The sequence below is a fragment of the Nicotiana tomentosiformis genome, chromosome 9 (assembly GCF_000390325.3).
Source record: "Nicotiana tomentosiformis chromosome 9, ASM39032v3, whole genome shotgun sequence".
Classification (NCBI taxonomy): Eukaryota; Viridiplantae; Streptophyta; class Magnoliopsida; order Solanales; family Solanaceae; genus Nicotiana; species Nicotiana tomentosiformis.
In genome coordinates, this window is record NC_090820.1 from 66,469,379 (window position 1) to 66,491,364 (window position 21,986).

The 21,986-nt window shown below is 37.7% G+C and overlaps 2 protein-coding genes across 3 annotated transcripts; one reads left to right on the forward strand and one right to left on the reverse strand.

Annotated features, from left to right (window-relative positions):
* The first annotated feature begins 385 nt into the window (after positions 1-385).
* Positions 386-9,137, forward strand: LOC104085738 (DEAD-box ATP-dependent RNA helicase 40). Of its 2 annotated transcripts, none has more exons than XM_009589849.4 (8): positions 386-541; positions 1,428-2,650; positions 2,995-3,225; positions 5,090-5,158; positions 5,696-5,965; positions 6,045-6,395; positions 7,117-7,394; positions 7,565-9,137. In XM_009589849.4, the coding sequence occupies exons 2-8, from the start codon at positions 1,439-1,441 to the stop codon at positions 8,637-8,639; spliced, it is 3,486 nt and encodes a 1,161-aa protein (XP_009588144.1). In that variant the 5' UTR covers positions 386-541; positions 1,428-1,438; the 3' UTR covers positions 8,640-9,137. The 2 variants fall into 2 exon arrangements, with proteins under 2 accessions (XP_009588144.1, XP_009588145.1); XM_009589850.4 differs by having other exon boundaries at positions 405-541; positions 1,432-2,650.
* Positions 9,138-12,803: 3,666 nt separating this feature from the next.
* Positions 12,804-20,840, reverse strand: LOC117274080 (uncharacterized). Its single transcript, XM_070185598.1, has 9 exons — positions 20,323-20,840; positions 19,690-19,779; positions 15,721-16,455; positions 15,603-15,635; positions 15,424-15,525; positions 15,219-15,324; positions 15,001-15,111; positions 14,192-14,552; positions 12,804-14,093 (listed from the first exon to the last, which is right to left on the reverse strand). Exons 3-9 carry the CDS (start codon positions 15,913-15,915, stop codon positions 14,009-14,011), a joined length of 993 nt encoding a protein of 330 aa, XP_070041699.1. The 5' UTR covers positions 15,916-16,455; positions 19,690-19,779; positions 20,323-20,840; the 3' UTR covers positions 12,804-14,008.
* Between the last annotated feature and the right edge of the window lie 1,146 nt (positions 20,841-21,986).

The following is a 21,986-nucleotide window of genomic DNA, read 5'->3' on the forward strand; positions in this document are numbered from 1 at the left end:
TAATGAGTAATATACATGCCATTATATTTATTACAAAACAAATTATATTCTATGGCCATGTATGCATCTCTCTTTTCTTCGTTAATTTCTTCTTTCATCACGCAAAGAATTGAAAAACCAACTTCTAAACTAACTTGTTGGACACTCTTTTTCATTCATCTTTCATTTTATATGTATTAACTTTTTATAAAACCACATTTTTAGGTTTCCAAACCACTTTTCCCTCTTTTTTCTCCATTATCAAGGAGGAAAAATGATGAAAAAGGATATTTCATTTTTACCTAGGATATTTTTTATTATTCTACAGCGTAAGCTTCAGACCGTGAATGAGCAGCACCCATAAGGGGGTCCTACTCCTAGCCAACATGGAGGAAGGTCCATATTTAAACAATGGTCCAGCAAGCAGGCAATTCTTATTCTCTCCTTGAGAGACCTGAACCCTAAAACTTCAAATTCAGCGTCCATCCTCTCCTGTCCGCTCCATTTCACAGAAACCGGAGCTCGGCGCTGAACAAGTTTCGGTCAAGGTTTCTGATTTAAGGTTTGATTTCGGCAGATCAGTTTTATTGTCTTCTTCAACTAATGGTGTCTGTGTTTGCGTGTTTCTTTTTATTCTGTGAGAGTCCTATTACATGCATGAATTAGTTGGAATTTTCTAATTTTGGTGGTTTACTAAGGAAAAGTTCTCGTTTTTTTGTTTTGTTTTGCTTCAAGTGCTGTGTTTGGGATATGCTTTTAGGTTTTGAGTATCTGAATACAGCTAATTTAGTTTCTTTCATGTTGACCTTCCAATCAAGTTTATATGGTCTGCTTAGCTCCAACGGTTTATCATATCGGGAATTCATACAAAGCAGTTTTCTTTTTATATATTTATTTGTTTATCTACTTAATTATTTATTTATTTATTTATTTATTTATTTATTTATTTATTTTTGTGTCTGTCTGGTGATGAGTTTGCATCGTTTGCTATTGTTGTATTTGTTTTTGTTTCTGAGTTGCTGGAAAATAAAGGGGGGGGGGGCTTAAAGGTTGATTAATGACCAATCATTCCGTTTATTTACTCGTGGATGTTGACGCTAAAGAAATAGATTCATGGTTTAATATCTTGGTAGTCAAGGTGTTAATATTACAAGTTGACCATTCACAGCAGATATGGGGTTGAAAATGCTAGATAGATTGTACCACTGCTAAGTTTGTACTGTCAACTCGACAGACATAAAGCTATCGTTTGGGCTTTTTATGCTTGTGAAATACAAATCTGGCTTTTGGATTGTTTTCATTGGGAATATCTGTTTAATATTATCTGATTTACTTGATAGTAGTATTCTTGTTAGCGCATATTCACGCTTAGTCTGTACTACAGTACCTTTTGCTTGTTATTGTATCTGGTGAAGTCATATATGACGTTTTATCATGGATTGCCTTAGGTAGCTTAAGTATGCCAACTGCTGAGGCAGCTCCGGCTTCCTTAGGACCTCGTTATGCACCCGATGATCCAACTTTACCGCAACCTTGGAAGGGCTTAATTGACGGCAGTACTGGGTTATTGTACTACTGGAATCCAGAAACTAATGTTACTCAATATGAGAAGCCATCAGCTTTAGCCCCTCCACTGCCGCCTGGTCAACCACCTGAAGCTGCTACACCTAAGTTGGCTCCTATACCAGGAGCTAGTACAGTGCAACAAAATGATGCTCATGGCCAACAAAGCCAGCAGGCGTGTACTCAACAAGGCCAACAAATGACACAGATGTCCCAACATTCACAAGTAACACAACAGGTACCACATGGATCACAAGGTGTTTCAATAGGGCAGCAACAAGGATCAGCAGCGGGTCCTGCTATGCAACAGGTACCCTTTACGCTGCAGTTTCGACCCCAAATGATCCAGCAGCCTGGTCATCAGATGCCATCTCAAATGGGGCAAACTCCTAACCAGCCAGGCCCACATGTTTCTCAACCGGTGATGCAACAAATAATGCCACAACAACTTGGCCCCCAAACACAAGCATTTCCAGGTGTACAGATGGGACAGCCACATGGTTATCAATTTTCTCATCACCAGACACCACAGACACCACAGCATATTACGTATTCACAGAACTTGCCTCCACAAGGACAGCAAATTCCACAGCAGAATCAGCATGTTCCGCAGAATCAACAGTACTCCCATCAACAAGAGCATAAAATGGGATTTCAGCAAAGGGAAGATGTTGATTTCCCTCATGGGAGACAAGTTGGGTTTTCTCCACAACAAGTTCAGCAAACTGGTGCATCCTCTACTCAGAATCTGCCTATGGGGACTGGATCTGTTATCAGACCTCAGATGTCTGCTCAGCCTGCTCAAGCTTTGCCGTTTGGTGGGTCTTCTGTAAATATTCAACAACCATCATCTTTGGGGCAGTGGCAGCAAAATGCAAATGATTCAGGTCACAAGCCACCCGGTCCACGATTTCCCGGTGAAATGGGCTCAGGTATGGTACATGGCCAGGAGCTGGATACGCATCCAGTTGGATCAAAGGGTTATGAGGAAAACTCATTTGGAAGAGGAGGAAATGAGTATTATTACACCAGTAACATGGATGGTCGGATTAGGCCTCCGCCTCAGCAACCCAAGCTTGCAGCTATACCTATAGCAAGAAATCAGCATGTATGTTATTTCCATATCATCCGTTGCTTTTTTTATTTAGATGTGATTTTCCATGTCCACGCATATTGTGACTTTCTATGCCCGATTAATTTTGTCTTTTGTTAGTAACTTCATATGACCTGTTGCCAGAATCGCAGTTTTCATCATATAGTTATTTTATTTCATGCTTATTTTAAAAAGGAAAGTTTTGTGCTTCATATGTTATATTGCTTGGCAGTTTAATATATTGTACTGATAATATTTCCCCTTGTGCATGTTTTTGTATGACATTTGCATCGCTTGTAAAATTTTCCTAACCAATGAGACAATGAATGTAAACATTTGTTGCTGCAATTGTTCATTAGGAAACGAGAATGGGTGATCCTCCGCTTCAAAATCCAGCACCGGCTCTTCCTAGTGGGTTCAATAGTACAGGTGGTCCTCCAATGCAAAGTATCTATGGTCAAGCAGCTGGTGGCCCCCCATTTCCAAATCCTAACCTCATGAGGCCACTTGCAGCACTCACTGGACCTCCTGGAGCTATTCATCCATCGCCCGTTGAGGTTTACCTTCAGAAGCATGAAGTGACTGCGACAGTATGTATCCCATCATCTGTTGCTCTGATCCAATTTTTCCCTCAAGTAAAGGGATGGAACCATGCTCATGTTTATCAGTCAGTTTGGCTTCTTTTGGGCTCTTGAGAGTTGAGAGATTTTGTGTTCTTTCTGCGTTATTCTAAATTATCACCTTTGCACAATGTTATCATTTAAAATCCAAGTACTTGTCATATATTTGTGGAGAAAAACTAGCATTATATCAGGTAAGATGGTCAATAGAGGAATAAGTGAACACTGCTGTTTCTTACATATAGATTGAAATTTTAAAGTAAACAAATCAAAGAAGCATTATGTATAATCCCCAAATTGACAACCTCCCCCAAATAGGTCGGCCATGGGATTGAACTCAACTATCCGAGAGAAAAGGAGGGGGTGGGGGTGGTGTTCCATTATGCTTTATTTTTTGAGTACATGCTTTAATAGATAGCTCTGGGAAATTTCAAACAATTCATGTGCTGGTTGTGTTTTGGCGAAGCACAACCAAAATTTATGCTGAGGGCCATCTGACTAGTAGGGAAGTTGTTAGCTATCTGAGAGAAGGGGGTGGGGGTGGGGGGGGGTCCATTATGCTTTGTTTTTGGAGTACATGCTTTAGTAGATATCCCCGGGAAAATTTCTATTATGTGCTGGTTGTGTTTTGTCGAAGCACAACCAATATTTATGCTGAGGGCCATCTGACTAGTAGGGAAATTGTTTGCTGTGATGACATTTTTCCTGCCTTGGCTCATCTTATCTCCTACTTTCATGTTTTAGAAAAGCAGTTAGAGATGCTGTTAAGTTAACTGTTTCCTTCTTTTTGGCCTTGAGTGAGTGGATTTGTTTCACTAAAATCTTTTCCGCCGTCTTTCTAATTCTTCTGTTTATTGTTTGGTTATGACTTATGATCAATACTCTTTAAAGAAAATAAATAGATACTAGTGTAACATTTTATATTGTTCTCGCGTGGTATCTTCATATTCCATAATATGTAAAAGTATGTTAATCGATGAGCATGACTTACTGGATCTGTCTTGAACTTCTCAGTAGCAAGTTTGCAGTTAAGTACGCAAATACTAATAAAGAATATACAAGGTCTCATCCAAGTCCGATACTTATTTTTAGTTTACAACAGAAATGCAGAAGAAAGTTCAAAGAGGCTTGACTTTGTCAAGAGTCAAGACCTTTGTTTTGAAAGGGTAAATTATACTTAATTGTCAGTTCCGGAGCAACTTAAAACATCATAACAAAAAATGTGGTTGCCTCCCTGGCACAAGAAAAGCAAGAAGAGGCAGCAGCCTTGATAAACCATTCCGAGACTTTCTTAAAGTAACTGGAGAATGAGATATATGCCTGTTCTATTTTTACCTATTGCTTGGCTCCTTTAAATCATTGAATATGAGAAGTTATTTTGAATCTAGTCATGTCTTTTTCCCTTCCTGTCTTCAGCTGAAGCTTTTCCACTATCTTTTAACGAGTTGTTCTGAACAACTAGGCTATTGGTCTTTAGGGGTTCGAATTCCTCTCCATCTTTGTGGATATGTAAATTTTTTCATCTTTCTTTTTTGGGGTTGTATGTTAGCGGATGCCAGTGGTATATCTACAATTAAAGTTCTACAATGCCGTATTACAAGTTGTAGATTTTTGGGGGACTTATGTTGACTACCTTGCTTCTGGTATTCTGAGTTCTAGTTGAAGTTAATCATAGAATTGTTTGTATTTGATGTTATTTTCTTGCTGTCAATCATTGGTATAAGCTTTGTGGTTTAGATAATCTTGAGTACACTGTCTGTGTTTCATTTGCTATCCAGGGGTATCATTGGTTATTCTGAAAAAAGTTGGTCCTGATGTTTACTTAATTGCCTAGGGTGGTGATGTCCCCGCTCCATTCATGACATTTGAAGATACTGGCTTCCCTCCAGAAATACTCAGAGAGGTAAGTGTTCTTCTCAATCTTGATCAGTTGTTGGTTATTCGAAGGATTGTAGGATCTGCTTTGTCCCATTTTTATTTTTATTTTAAGAACATGCCACAAGCTTATCAATTGTTGCTTGTCGCAGGTGCGATATCTGCTCCACAGGAGGAGCACATGTCGTACGCTGTAGTGTTATCCTCATTATTTGGCAACATTCTGAGTTTTTGAGGCTGCAAAATGGAAATTGGAGCCTCTCTTGCGTAGCTCTTGAAGGGTAGTTGGCCCTTCAGACAAATTCCAATAGATGACTGGGTTTCTAGCTTATTGCTCCGGGTCTTCTGTTTTAGTTGCTCCCTTTTGTTGCCTCGAGTTGCTTCAGTAAGCAACTGCATCCCATGTGTTTCTTTAGGATTTTCCTTCATTTTTTTATCTTTGCCCTTTTCTTTTTTAATTAGTTTTCATGCTACTTGCTTCAGTATTCTGCTTGAAATTATTAACTGTGTGTTGATGTTTTTACCATTTGTTCTCTAGATATTCATTATGTGTCATCTTTTCCAGATTCATGTTGCGGGATTCACTTCGCCCACTCCCATTCAGGCACAAACATGGCCCATTGCGTTGCAAAATAGGGATATAGTAGCCATTGCCAAGACAGGTTCTGGCAAAACATTGGGCTATCTGATTCCTGCATTTGTCCACCTTAAGCGATGCCGCAATAATCCTCAAAATGGCCCAACAGTAGTGGTTTTAGCTCCAACACGAGAGCTTGCAACACAAATACAAGATGAAGCTCTTAAATTTGGCCGAGCTTCAAGGGTTTCTTGCACAGTGAGTTGATATATGATAAGTTTGTCATTTTAGCTCTGTTACTTTCTAGAGAAGATATCGATCAACTCTTTTATTTCAGTGCTTGTACGGAGGTGCACCGAAGGTTCACCAGTTAAAAGAACTAGAGCGCGGAGCAGACATTGTTGTTGCAACTCCTGGTCGGCTTAATGACATCCTTGAAATGAAAAGAATTGACTTTAGGCAGGTTTCTCTTCTCGTGCTAGATGAGGCTGATCGAATGCTTGACATGGGTTTTGAACCTCAGATTCGCAAGATTGTAAATGAAATACCCCCACAAAGACAAACACTTATGTACACAGCAACCTGGCCCAAAGAAGTGCGAAAAATAGCTGGCGATCTTCTTCGAAATCCTGTCCAGGTTAATATCGGGAATGTTGATCAGCTTGCAGCAAACAAGTCTATCACACAGGTAATTTGGAGCAGTTGTTTTCACTCTCATGTACACTGCCTGGAATATCCATGTGAAGCAACCAGCTACTGTAGTACCAACACTTAATTGCCCTTTATTTGTTTCCAGCAAACTTCTCCAACAATTAGTAACTGGCTTTGGGTTGCCGTGGTCTACTGAAAAATGATCGGCTTTGGGTTGCCGTGGTCTACTGAAAAATGATCTTTTTCTGGTTATAAATGTTGCTCCCTTGATCTTTGATCTTTCGATTTATAAATTGCAGATATGATAAACAGGTGGTGACACTGTATTTTCATTATTACCTAATATATTATTCTCTTTCTTATGCTGTTTAAGCGTCTGTGTCTGTTTCTTGGTTTCTGACAACATAATAACATGATTCCCTTCCAGATGGTTATGAAATTTGAAACATTGATAGAGGACTCTAGATGCAAACATCAATTTATCCATCTAATTTTGTTGCTTGCTTTATAGGGAGAAGTGAGAATGTTGACATGAGTAACGAAAAATTCTGTGTAAAGCTCGATTGCCTGCCAGTGGAAGGTTTTGGCATCTAATGTAGTGGGTGCTGTTATGTGTTGTCAAACAAGTGTTCCCCTTGTTTTAAATGCTGCAGTTTCATTATTTTTCCTTCTTTGTCTGGGGTATTTCATCAGCTACTTCTCTTTTTATCTTTCCCCACTTTTTACGTGATGATTGCAAATGCGAAATACTTGTGCAGTACGTTGAAGTAGTCCCGCAAATGGAGAAGCAGAGACGGTTGGAGCAGATTCTTAGATCCCAAGAAAGGGGTTCTAAAGCTATTATATTCTGTTCCACAAAAAAGTTGTGTGACCAACTTGCACGCAGCATTGGCCGAAGCTTTGGAGCCGCAGCTATTCATGGAGACAAGTCCCAGGGTGAGAGGGACTGGGTTCTCAATCAATTTCGCTCTGGTAAGACCCCAATTTTAGTAGCAACTGATGTTGCTGCTAGAGGACTGGACATACCCGATATTAGGTGAGAACCCCCTTTTTCATTTGATGTTCTTAGAGTTTGGATATGTTATCGGGATGTGGAAACCATTTTCTGTTAATGAGTGCTGCTAAATATTATGCTCCGTGTCTCCTTTTATTTGAAATTGTAGTATCGTAAACCATTTGTCATTTTAAGTTCTCACTATGGTGCAGAGTGGTGATCAACTATGATTTTCCGACTGGGATTGAGGATTATGTTCATCGAATTGGAAGAACTGGTAGGGCTGGTGCAACTGGTATTTCATACACCTTTTTATCTGATCAGGACTGGAAATATGCTCCAGATCTAGTTAAAGTTCTGGAAGGCGCAAACCAGCACGTGCCTCCGAATGTAAGAGAGATGGCTTTACGTGCTGGTGGCAGGGATAGAGGTGGAATGAACCGATTTGATCTTGTTGAGGGTGATGGTAGCCGCACACGCTGGGATTCTGGTGGCCGTGGTGGGATTAGGGATGGTGGGTTTGGTGGCCGTGGTGGGATGAGGGATGGTGGGTTTGGTGGCCGTGGTGGGATGAGGGATGGTGGGTTTGATAATCCTGGTGGGATGAGGGATGGTGGGTTTGGTGGCCGTGGTGGAAGGGAGAGCAACTTTGGTGGCCGTGGTGGGAGAGATGGTCACTTTGGTGGCCGTGGTGGGAGAGATGGTCACTTTGGTGGCCGTGGTGGGATGAGGGACAGCTATTTTAGTGGCCGTGGTGGCAGGGGTGGCGCAGTTGGTGGTTGGGACAGGAATGCTCGGTATGATAGCTCGGATGTGCGAGGACGTGATAGAGGCCGAGGGCGTGGGCATTTTGACAATAGAAGAGACATGCCGAGTCGGAGTCGAGGAAGAAGTTACAGCCCTAGTCCGGAGAGGGTGCGAACATGGGGTAGCCGAAGCAGGAGTCGCAGCAGAAGCAGGAGTCGCAGCAGAAGTCGCAGCAGAAGCAGGAGCTATAGCAGGAGTTACAGCCGGAGCCGCAGTTATAGCCCAAGGCATAGTCGCAGCTGTAGCCGCAGCCGCAGCCGTAGTCACGATAGATATCAAAGGAGGCCACGCCAATCTAAATTCGATCAGATGGAACCAGATCCAGGGATGTCAAATGTTCAGGTTGCTCCATCTGGGATGCCTCCATTGTCTATAGGTGCACCAATTGATGGATTTTCTGGAGCTGCACCAGTGGAATTTAAGCCGAATATGGAGGTAGCTCCAGAATCTGGTATGTCGCCCATGTCTCCAGGAACATGAGGAAATGGCTTTCCAGGAGTTGAGCCCATAGAGCAGAACCCTTGAATTGGAAGCTCCAGTTGGTTGGTATCAGTGCATTTCTACAACCTTTGGAGGTGGCTGCGGAGTAATCTGAATGATGGTTCTATGTATTTATTCTTGAGAGATGACGGTAGATACTATGTCGAGTTTGGGTGAAATGGATATTGTTGCTTCAGCCATTTGCAAGTGCGATGGACTTAACTGCGCCTTGTATGCCCAGTATTTTCTAGGCGGTTTCCCTGGAGGAACGTTGATTGTGGACACGGAGACGTCCATGCTTGTCTCTTTGGTCTGGTTTTTATATATTGCCCTCTTTCAAACTTTTACCTACTCTCTTCTCCAATCTTTTCGTTGAGGACCTTACCCCATCGTTATTTTTTTCTTTTGGAGGGGATGGGGGTGGAATTCGTGTATGGTTTTGGTTGATCATCTTTATTGTTACTTTATGATAGTCCATCGAATAGGTTTAAGACTTCATTGCTCTGACAATACGCAATCATCGCCCAATTTCTGCATAATCCTTCTCTAACGGAGATTTCCTCTGGTTTTCCATTAATAAGGCAACGAATTCAAAAAGAAAATTCCTTATGAAGAAAATAATTGCAGATTAATGTGAAGTATTGACAATCGACTCTGAACATATAGCTGATTTATAAAGTTTTTATATGATTGCGTAATTGTTTTCTCTACAATTGAATTGAATTTGGGGATATAATGTCAAAATTGACGATAATGCTTTAGCTCAATGGTCGGTGGGATAGCTTCCGGAGAGATAGATTTTGATGTTGACGGAATTGTAATTAATGAAGATTCAAATTATAGTTAATTGAATGCCGCAATTGTAGAGCACCTAATGATCGATACTTTTGTAAAAATCATCGAGATCAAATACACAGTGAACGATCGTTGTCCTCAAATGGAAATTCGGAATGATATGGGAGTTCGAGTGTATATGGAGATGAAAAAGGAAAACAAAAACCTAGGAATGTATTCGCTGTGTATAACAGTAAGGGATTTCGATTTGGAATGCTGTATGTCGAATGCGAGCACAATTGCAGGTTTGCTCTGTTTTTTTAGTCCTCATGTTTTACAATTTCAAGTGTTCTACAATTTTACTACAAATTATCTACAACTATACTACAAAATAATTGTAGTGCAATTGTTATGTGTCTAAAAATAATTATAGTGCAACTGTTACACAGTAATTAATGATGGAAAATTGCAAATTATGATCAGAGAACAAATTATCTACAAGTATACTGCAAATTCAAATTCTGTCAAATAGTAAACACCTGAATATACAGAGGTCTGAATTACTATACTTTTAAATGAGTGCATGTACTACTGATTATTGTAATACTAACGTGGTACAATTGTCAAACAATTGTAACACATTTGGAGAAGTATCAGGAACAATGAAGTTGATTGGTATGCCAACATCCCCGTCAATTGTGGAGTATGAAAGTATAATCATAACAAAACATATGCCAAAAGTAATTGAAGTAGGTCAAGTTTACCAAGATAAGCAAATAATTGTCAGTGCAATGAAGCACTATGCTGTCATGAATAAGTTCCAATTTAGGGTGAAAAGGTCTAGTGCAAGAAGGTAAGAATATTTTATTTGTCAATAGCATATTGTTTATAAATTGTAGGTTTTATGTATATAAATTGTATATAATTTGTTTAGAACAATTTGTTGTACATCAACAACATGATGTCTTGGTAACTAAAATTTGCATAACATTTTATCTTTGTTTTATTCTGTAGCTACTGCCTCATATGTGTTGGTGACAATTGTACGTGGCACTTTAAGTCTACAACATAAATGAATCAGCATTGTTCAAGGATAGAAAATTCAACAGCTTTACATGCTCGTTGATGGACAACACATATATACAACGTAAAGCTACCGCCATGGTAGTTGGCAGCATGATCATACCAAAATATGCTGATCCTAAGACAATATACACACCAAAAGACATATAAACTGACATGTTGTCAGAACATGGTGTGAACTTAACATACATGCAAGCTTGGAGAGCAAAGGAAAAGGCTTTGGAATTTTTGAGAGGTCATCTTGCTGAATCCTACAGTCGCCTGCCGAGTTATTTGTATATTTTGGAAAAGACTTATCCGGGGTCGGTAGTGAAATTGATGAAGACTGAAGATGACTATTTCTTGTATGCATTTGTTACTCTTAATACGCCCATCAAGGGTTGGGAGCATTGTAGGCTAGTCGTAGTAGTCGATGGCACATTCTTGAAGTCGACATATAGGGGCATCATGCTAACAACTAGCACAATGGATGCAGCAGGTAATGTAGATTAATTGTAAGAATATTATATTCAAGTTGTTTCTAAAAATGTATTTTTGATGTTTTTAGTTTAATGAAATCAATGATCTGATGTTATGGACCATAACTTACTCTCATTTTCCGCGATAAAGTCATGTTGTCATCCAACTCTTTGTTGTATTTTTTTTCCCAAGGCATGTGAACGTACCCTTTGCATTCAATAATTTTTCATTAGTCCAACGTTCAAGAAGTGTCCTCATGTACTCTAATAGTTGAACTACGGGCAGCTCTCTTGCATCTTTGGTTACCGCATTCAAGAACTCTGCAATAATGATGTCATCGTCCATGTTCTGTTCACCGTAGCATGTACCCGAAACCATTTGTGATAACAAATATCGTATAGGTATTCTTTAACATGTGTGTCGATCTCTTCAATATTTGACATTTTTTTCATCAAGAGTGTATGATCGTGTCGTGGCAAAGTACAATTAGCTTAACTTTAGAACTTTCTTGAACTTTGTCCTTACATTTGTCCAAATATGCCACATGCAACAATAATGTGGGATGCCAATACAAACCGTTGATTTTGCATTCAATATACTATCATTCCGGTCTGAAACAACACACATATTTGGTTTTTCATTATATGCATGTTTGATGCTCAAAAAAACACCTCCATGATGCATCAGTTTCTGAATCAGCAACGGCGTATGCTAGTGGTAATATGCTACTTATCACATAGATAGCAAAAAGAAATTCAATTGAGTAATAAAATACAATTGTAGTTATTTTATTTTTTATCAAGTGCTGGCAACTTGTTGTATGTTTGTAATAAAATTGTAGGTGAGGGCTTCAACATATTACACCCATACTGTGATAGATGGTGTCAAGCGCTTCATTGTTTGCCTTCAAAACAGGAGATGTAGTTGTGGACAATTCCAGCTTGATGAACTTCCCTATCCATATGCTTTGGCAGCTTTGAGGCACATAAACGAGTCTTATGAAAACTACTGCTCTCCTTATTACACGTGTGAGAGCCTTCTGCAGACTTATTAAATACCAGTGGACCCTCTATCTGATGAAAACAAATGGGATATGCCACAACATATAGCAGAAGAAGTTATCCTGCCACCTACTGGGAAAAGGCAGCCAAGGGGACCTCAAAAATAAAGATACAAACCATATGATGAAATAAAGGCAAAGAAGTACAAGGTTTCATATGGCAACTGTGGACAAGAAGGGCATAACAAAAGATCTTGTAGGAATGCTCTCAATAGAAAATAAGAATTGATGTAGTTTAAAGAATATTTTATTTTACTGAGTACTGGTGATGATAATCTGACCTTTAAGACATATTCAGTTGTATTGGTTCTCTTCTGGATAATTATAGTTGTGCTGTAATTTTGTTGCTAATTTGAATAAAGATTATCTCCTATAATGAATATTTGGTAAACAGATTTTTACTCTTAATGCCATTGGTTTGTAGTTATTTTTTCATTAATAACTATGTTTATTTATTAATTTTAAGCTTTTTTAACAATACTGCTAAATTTGAATAGATACTGTACTGTTGTATAATAGTTGTAGACATAATTATAGTTATTGTGTAAAGAAATTGTTAGCTGAGAGTAGCAGTGTATCGTTGCTTGAAATTTCATTTAATTGTAAAGCTAAACGTTTTGAGACCTTACATTTAGAGTAATATATATTCACATAATATGTTAAGTATGATCTAATATGCTAAAAGAAGACAACAAAAAACATATATTATATAGTAGCAATAAGGAGATCAAGTACTAACAACTTTTAACAAAAAACATATTCTACAAATGTTTTGATATGTAGGTAGGAGAATTCTGGACAAAATAACAAACACAAGCTAAAACAACTTTAGCACAATTCTGCTACAAATAAATTGTAGCTGAATTATTCTTAGTAAACACTTTCCCTACAACTTTAATACAATCCAGCTACAACTAAAGACTTTCACTACAATTTAGCTACTGAAAAATGTAACTAATTTTTTCTGTTTCGGACTCTTGTTCGGTTCCTCACAGCTGGTGCACCATTTCTTCTTGCTAATCTCCTAGTAACCTCACTTTCACTAATTGCACCAAGCTCTTGCTTTTTCTAGCATAATCCCAAAGGAGTGCTCCATAGCGTCTACGATGTTGATCAATATCAGAAAGGTCTTCCTTTGAAATCGAGAGCTGTCCAATGCTGACATATTCTGCAAAAGCCGCCACGTATACACCGCAATCACTGCAATAAATATTATGGGAAAAGCTTTAGCATTTAATGTAAAATTCAATTGGGTAAATTTAAGGAAAAGTAGCACATACAGTTTTTTCTCTTTTTGCTCGGATATCTCACCGACCAACCACTGAATGTCAAGAGGGTCAGTGACACCTTTTTCAATGTATGCCTTTGTATTCTTGTATTAGATGTCTAGACGCTTTCCATAGAAGGAGGTGCATGACAAGTAGAGGGGGATCATAACAACAAACTTGTCGACAACAGATTCAACAAGTTTGTGATTATGTGAAGAGATCATAAAATCATAAACATATAGAACCCTATCGGTAATGGCAAACACATCCAACAACCAGTGAAATTTCTCAACAATGTTGATGGGCATAATCACAAAATCAACTTTGTCCCATGCAACATTTGCAAGTAATCGGACCCCAATATGTATTCTGATACAACGTCTTGGGGTTTGACAACAACAAACTTCCTATCAGTAGGGGCATTCATGTACCTCTCATAAATTTGTTCTATTCTTGTCTTGAACATACAATCAGTGGTTGTAAATCGAGTTCTATTTTCAGGACCATACTTTCCTCTCTTCCTCAAATAGTATAAAATAATATCAATGTGCTGCAAAAAAGCACATTACATAATTTCTCACTATATCAGACAATTTAACTACAAATTTTAAACAAAATATCTACAGATATCTAAAAGAACATAAAACTTTAGCTTATAATTATATACGGGGGTATGAACGAACCGTGTTGTTCAGGATTTGTCCAGGATGTACCAAAGTATAAAATCAGTCCTTTTTATCAACTTTCTCCACTCCATGATCAAACCACGGATTGAGCATGTTATATTTTACAGTATAAGACGCCTTCTTCCTAGTTAAAGACATAGAAAATCCAATTAAAATGTAGTTGCAAATGGAAATCCATAAATTCTATGCTTTTAATAATATGAAAAAAGTGTAGAATCTAACCTCTTTAAAACTGTGTCGGTACCCAAATATAACCACTTATTGAATTCTTCCATCAAATCAGGATCAACATTGTCGACAATAACCCCAATAAATGGATGCTTGATGTTAAAAATTGGGGGAGGTCCAACAGAACTGCTTCCACCAGAACTGAAATAAGGGAGAAAGGGGGATCTGACATGCTTTCCAGGAACCCTTTTTCTTCCTTGTTGTACAAGGGTTGTTTCATCTTCATTAACCTCACCGAACTTAACTATATCTGAGAAGTTCTCAGGCAGCTCAAAATCATCAAGTGTTATTGCCCTTTTTTCAGACTTGGAATCATTATCCGAGTCAGCTACATTGATGAAGTCGACTGGTTCACCTACAAAGTTAAAAGCAAAAGAATAATATGGTATGTTGCTTGCATAAGATATGTTGGAAAATTGTAAATTATATAAAAGCTGTTATTTTTTCTACAATTATCTTGTAACAATTAATACCACTGAAATTTTTGTTGCAATCCTCTCCTAGATGGGAAACATTTGCTTCATGAATTGGAGAGTGCAAATGCATAGTCTCCTTCTCTTCATTGAAATGCTCTCCTTGTATGGCAATATTTGCATCCTGATTTAGAGAGTGCACATGCATAGTTTTCTTCTCTATGACAACAAATGTGTACAATGAAAGAGAATTGTAGGTAATGTGTTCTAACAGAAATAAAATGTTGATAAATTGTAATTAAGTTGTAGTTAATTGTTGAAATAAGTTTATGTAGCTGAAATGTAGTATGTATTGTGAAATATATAGAAAAAAAATATATTAAATCATACCTGCAGTTTCTTTCTTGAATGCCTCTTGAAATTGAGAAGATAAGTCAACACCTATCGGACATGATGTATGAGCACTCTCCTCTTTTTGAATGTCAGACATATGTCCCGTATCTACAAAAATAAGTGAAAATATAATGTAGATTATTTGTTGATAATTTAGTAATATGTTTAACCTATTTAAGTCATGTCATCAAATTGTGTTAAAATTATTCAAATACCTATTTTAGTGTTGCTTCCCAATACTTGTTTATCACTATTGCCATGATACTGTTGTGTGTTCTTTGCTTTGTAATGCTCATCATTTTTTTCAGAACTGTCACTAACCTGCAAGTAGGTCTTCTGAGGCTATATGCTTTGTGAATGCTAATATAAATATAAACAGGGTAATTTTTTTTTACAAAATGACTATATTTTAAATGACACCTTAGCATCGATGTTCGAATCCTGTTGACTATTAATTGCCTGTAACACAGTCTTGATGGAATCGGTGAATAGCTCTCGCATGCTACCTAATTCTTCATAAACCTAGAAAACCAAAAAAACTTAGAATGTATCTAACAATAAGAGACTTACAGATATATAAAGAAGCCTAAAAGGTATACCTCTTTCTTAAATAATCCAAGGTCTGAACCGACCTAAGGTGAAAAATAAAAAGAGTTAAAAGAAATATTTGTCATACCATAAATTACAGAAAAAATTAGGAATATCATAAGTTGTTACCTTATCAATATCTTTTCTTAATTTTTTTAGTTGTTGCAGAATTGCCGATTTGTCATCTATTCCCATTGAAATATTAGTGCCAGATGAAGATGGAGCATTTCTCGGATGCTCGGCCCGCGTTTCAGCTTCTTCAACCATAAAGTCAACTTTGTCTGGCAAAGTCATTCTAGATAGCTCTTCTGGGGCTTCAATCATGTTGGTGAACTGAGTGAAAGAACAATATAAGGGAGTTAATCAACATATGTATATAATTTGTAGTTATATTATCTGTAGCATAAACATGTGGAATTGTTGTGTTAAGTATGTTGATATTTTGTGTTACTATTAACATATGTGAAAATAATTACCTTGATTCATGATGGTTTGATGTCACGACCTCAATTTTCCTCCGTAAGATTCCGTGACGGCACCTAGTCTCTAAGACTAGGTAAGTCTAACAAGCATGCAGAATAATTGAAATAATAATCTAAAAGCTCAAAACGCCAGCAACTGTATAAAGTAAAAACTGCAACTCAAGGTATATACAACTCCCAAAACTCGGTAGATATAAGTCACAAGATCTAGATACCATGATGCAAGTATACTAAACATCACTCTCTATCAAAACATAAATAAACAAGGAAAAGACGGGATAGAAAGGGACTCCGAGGTCTGCGGATACGGGCAAGTGTACCTTGAAGTCTCCAAGCAGCACCACAACACTCTAATATCGAGGCTGATAGGATGTACCTAGATCTGCACAAAAACATGTACAGAAGTGTAGTATGAGTACACCACAACGGTACCTAGTAAGTGCCAAGCCTAACCTTGGTAAAGTAGTGACGAGGTCAGGTCAAGGCCCTACTGGGAATAATAATAAACAAGGCAGAAGATATAATAATATAATAAAGTGACAGGGAAGTGTAACAATAGAAATTTACGGAAGGTAACAACACGGAATCAAGAAGACAAATACAACATGTAGGGAAGCAAGAATCTTACAAGTTAAGGAACAACAACGACAACAAACAATACAGCAAGTAGAGGAAATAAACAGGGGCACTCCCGAGGTACCGCCTCGTAGTCCCAAAAGTAAATATCTCACAATCTTTCCTTAAAATAACAACCGCACGGCAGAAACCTCGTGCCACAATAACAATCCGCATGGCAGGAACCTCGTGCCACAATAACTATCCGTACGGCATAAACCTCGTGCCACAATAACAATTCGCATGGCAGAAACCTCGTGCCACAATAACAGTACGCACGACAAAAACCTCATGCCATAATAAATAATTCGCACGGCAGAAACCTCGTACCACAATAACAATCCGCACGGCAGAAACCTCGTGCCACAACCAAACAATCACCTCAACAATAATCACGAAAGCCAAAACATAACAAATGAAACAATGATATTTCAAGCAAAGAATCCCACAGTTAAATAATGAATACAAAATCAAGGAGGTAGGTAATTCAACTAAACATGTTGTACACATTGAAAATAAGAGATTAGACACGTAGACATATAAAATTAGGCTAAACATGATGACTACACATGCTAGAGTAACTCAATTAAGGAAATAAAAGGAAACTACTTAGCAAAAACTGGATTTTTAACATTTAGTCCCGAGTACGCACTCGTCACCTCGCGTACACGACCTTCACATACTGCAAATTACCATAACAATACCAAGTCCTAAGGGGAATTCCCCCCCACAAGGTTAGACAAGTCACTTACCTCAAACCACGTTCAATCAATCAATAAGAAGGCCTTTCCCTCGATTTTCTTACCCCGAACGACTCAAATCTAGCCAAAAACAATTACATACTATAAATATAACTATAGGAAACTAATCTAAATAATGAAATTATGATTTTAGCAAAGAATTGAAAAATCGCTCCAAAAGGTCAACCCCACGTCTCAGAACCTGACCAAAATTATAAAATTCGAATACCCATTCGATATCGAGTCCAACCATACAAGAATTTCTCAAATCCGACCTCAAATCGCCTTTCAATTCTTCAAATTTTAGCCTAAGAAGTTTCTACCATTCCCCCCCAATTTTCCAACTCAAACCACTAATTAAATGATGAAATTAACAATAGATTCATGTAAATTAACCAAAACCAAGTTAGGATTCCTTACTCCAATGATCTCTCTGTAAACCCCTCGAAAAATCACTTCCCACCGAGCTCTCTAAGTCCAAAAATGGATTATGAATCAAACTCTCGAAAATCCCTCTTTTCTGCCCAGTGAATCCGCTTCTACGATGCCGCACCTACGAAAAACCATCGCAGGTGCGGATTCGACTTAAGTCCTGAATTTCCGCTTCTGCGGCCATGGATCACGCCTGCGATTCCGCTTCTGCGCAGAACCTTCCTCTTCTGCGACCTTAGCCTATGCCAGCCTCGTTCGCATCTGCGATCACACCTCCACATCTGCGGACGCGCAGATGCGGTTATCACCTCGCACCTGCGATCCTAGCTGAGCCAAATCCAGCTTCGTTCCTGCGACCAATTTCTTGATTTCGCGAGTCCGCACCTGCGGCCAATCCCTACGCAGGTGCGATGACACCAAAAGGTTGGAACTTCAAAAATTTGCACAAGGCCAACAATTGATTCGATTACGGTCCGAATCAAGATCAGGGCCCCCGGGACCATTTATGAGTGTACTAACTAGTTCCAAACACATAACGGACCCACTCGAGGCCAAAAACCACTTCAAACAATGCTAAAAACATGGATTGAGCATCAATTCAAGCCTAATAAACTTTAGAACTTCTAACTTCTACATCTGATGCCGAAACCTATCAAATCACGTCTGATTGACCCTAAATTTTGCACACAAGTTGACATTAATGATATATTCCAACTTCCGGAATCGGAATCCGACCCTGATATCAAAAGCCCACTCCCGGTCAAACTTCCCAAAAATTCCACCAATTTCCAACTTTTGCCAATTCACGCTGAAACGACCTTCAGACCTCTAAATCAATGTCCAGACACTCTCCTAAGACCAAAATCATCATACGGAGGTACTGGAACCGTCAAAACCCCATTCTAGAGTCGTCTTAATGCAGGTTAACCTACAATCAACTCCTACAACTTAAACTTCCAATTTAGGGACTATGTATCCCATTCCACTCCGAAACTCTCCCGAGCCCGACACCAAGCACCCCGACAAGTCATGTAACCTCAAAATGAAATAGAGGGAGCGATAAATAGGGGATCGAGGCTAGTACTCTCAAGACGATCGGCCGGGTCGTTACATTTGATCATCCTCTCTTCCAATGCAGAAATCCGTATCTTGTCCTTTATTGCTGTCCAGTTAAGGATAGGGGGATCGAATTACCAACCATTGTAGCAATATCTGTGTTAAATGTGGAGTAACACTCATACAACCAGATTTGCATAGCGAGCGGAAAACCTCGAAGAGGATAAAAATGCACATATGGGTTCAACTTCTGCCAAACAGACTGAAGCAAATATGTATAAGCATCTATATCCCTTGCAAAATTTGCATACTGCCCTGAGTCGACCAAATAGAACCTAAAGTGGTCTATCAAACCATTCTCTTACTCCTAAGGACAGAGGAAGAACTCTATAAGATACAAAATACATAGCTTGACTACATCCTAGTCATTCACCCAACTACGGCTACATACAATTTGTTTCATGTGCGACTTCTCAACTTTTTCCTTGTTCAAAAAATAACTTCTCATTGTTTTACTATCATATTTAGGTGTGCAACCAAAGTCTGTTACTTCTGTAACACATTTGAGGCCTGTAATAAGAGCAAACTCCCTCAGCCCAAAGTTCAGCCTCTCACCCTTTATCTCTACTGAAAAAAATCAGACCCAGATGTGTTCAATTCATACTTCATCAGAAGGTGAATTTCCTGATTTTGGATACATAGTTTGGGCATGCCAAGAAAGTGCCCAAAACATGTCTTCTTAAATAATTTTTCCCTTTTTCAGACAATAATACCTTGATTTGGGCAGTAACAGCAGGGTCAGATAATGTTTGAAATCAAGTGATGCCATAATCAACATCATGTGGTGCAAACAATGTCCGATTCTGCATGAAAAGAAAAATAAATTAATAAAACATGTTTAGAGATAAAAAACAAAATAATAACAATACTGCTACAATGTATCTACAGATAAAGAGACAGTAATACTTTGCAGACAAATGAATTACAAATTAAAAAAACAAATACAACAATTAAATTACAATGAAGCTACAAAAAACTGACAATTTTATGTTTAGAGCAAGAAAACTAGAAAGTAACCTACATTTAAAACATTGGGGGAAAACATAACTACTAGACATAATAGATACAATTTGTTTACAGAAAATAAAATTAATATCTACAAAGAGAGAAAAATTAACCAATAAAATAAATGTAATACATACCCTAACAAAATTATTTCAAATAATATACAACAAACATACAATTCTAGAAATATGTAGAAAAATTGATAAACAACAAGATATATACACAATGTAGACAAAATTTCTACAATAAAGGAATAACAAAAAATTAGGTATTAGGATAAGCATGAAAATAGCTTTTTAACTAAAAATAAAAAACAAAAATTGTAATTACTACAATTTTACCTTGTCTAAAGACTATTGGGGTATGTTTTTAGGAGATTTTTGAACCTTCTTCCTTTTTGAAGGTTTGCCAGCAAGAGAAACTCTTATTTTTGTTTTGCAGATTTGGGAATCACTTCTTCTTCCACGAAATGGTCATCACCATCAATTTATTTGCCCTTCCATTTTATTGATTTAGCAGATGACGAAGCTTCAGTAGCATCCCTGTCATGCTTGAGTTTTATTCGCGCCTCTGCCCTAGCTTCACGAGGAGAAAGCGTGGACTTTCTCTCTGGTGTTGCATGTCGGGATTTCACATTTTTATTTTTGGGTGAATCTTGTGAGAAAACACCCAAATCAAATGTAGGAATTTCACCATCAGTAGGTTTTTTACGGCTCTTCCTCGGAGTTCCTTTCTTCTTCATCATAAGGGAGGGTAAATTTGATGAACTAAGGATTTCGTAGGGATTTTGAGAGAGAATTCAGGAAATTTGAGAGAGAAAATGAAAAAGCTTTTTGAACAAATATGGAAGAAAGCGTTAATGGAGGGAGAGAGGTTTAGAAGCGTGGGGTGTGTGGGCAGAGAAACATGGGGGGAGTGGGATATGTACGTTAGATATTGTATAGCGTGAATAAAGGACTTAATTGCTATCTAATTTAATTCCTAATATATATATATATATATATATATATATATATATATATATATATATAATTGGTAAATCGTATATACCCATGTAATTAAGTTGAAAATTGAATAGGGAGGGTAATAAGGTTTTATATAGTGTATAGGAACGTAAAAATTCCTTAAATAAATATCATCCAAATTCTTAGAAAATGGATTGAATCTTCAAGAATACCAAAAAGAGAAAAAGTAAGATTCTTCCACCAAGAGGTAATTCCGTTACTTGATCTTCATATATATAACATATTAAAGTGTGGGAAGCATATTTATGAAGCTTATTTGAAGTTTTAATGGGATATTGTATGAACCCTAAAAGTAGGTTTTGAAAATTCCATTTGGAATGAAGAAGAAGATGAATAGTGGCTGGTTTATAAAAATAGAATCATTTTGAATATCTAATGATTCCAATAGACTTGATAACCTACTTGATGAACAAATTAAAGCGGGAATCACCACGTGGTTAAGAAATAATACTAGTTCTTGTATTTGATGTTCTTAAACATAGGGTTTTATTGGAGAAAATAATGAATAGTGACTTGATGATGTTAGGTAATTAATATAGTATTATTAATGACTCCACAGGATATTAAGTGATAAGAATGAAATTGAATAGGCTAATGGGTGAACCTACTCAATAATTGGGGTGGTTGAAGGCTTGTTACCGACTTGTGAAGCCTAAATAGATATTTATGAATCTTTTCGTATTTGTTTTGATGTAGTTGGGATGTCCAATTGTCACGATTCAAAACTCAACATGTCGTGATGACGCCTATCACAGTACTAGGCAAGCCGACAACCACAAATAACTACGCATTTTTAAATTGAAAACAAGATGAAACATGTTTAACAGTAATAACTCTCATAAATAGTTGATAAGAAATACTGTGACTCAAATACAACATTCCAAAAATTCGGGTGTCACTTAGTACATGAGCATCTACATGACAATACAGTCTAACAACTAAAACAACTGTCTAGAAAGATAGAACAATGCTAATAAACT

Bases quoted from the DNA above. Each gene is read 5' to 3' on its own strand.
- LOC104085738 (XM_009589849.4), top strand. From the start codon at position 1,439: ATGCCAACTGCTGAGGCAGCTCCGGCTTCCTTAGGACCTCGTTATGCA. The intron at 2,651-2,994 runs GTATGTTATTTC...ATTGTTCATTAG, and splicing joins CTATAGCAAGAAATCAGCAT to GAAACGAGAATGGGTGATCC. The intron at 3,226-5,089 runs GTATGTATCCCA...TTAATTGCCTAG, and splicing joins AGCATGAAGTGACTGCGACA to GGTGGTGATGTCCCCGCTCC.
- LOC117274080 (XM_070185598.1), bottom strand. From the start codon at position 15,915: ATGATTGAAGCCCCAGAAGAGCTATCTAGAATGACTTTGCCAGACAAA. The intron at 15,636-15,720 runs GTAACAACTTAT...TTTTCACCTTAG, and splicing joins TAAGAAAAGATATTGATAAG to GTCGGTTCAGACCTTGGATT. The intron at 15,325-15,423 runs GTGTCATTTAAA...ACCTACTTGCAG, and splicing joins ATTCGAACATCGATGCTAAG to GTTAGTGACAGTTCTGAAAA.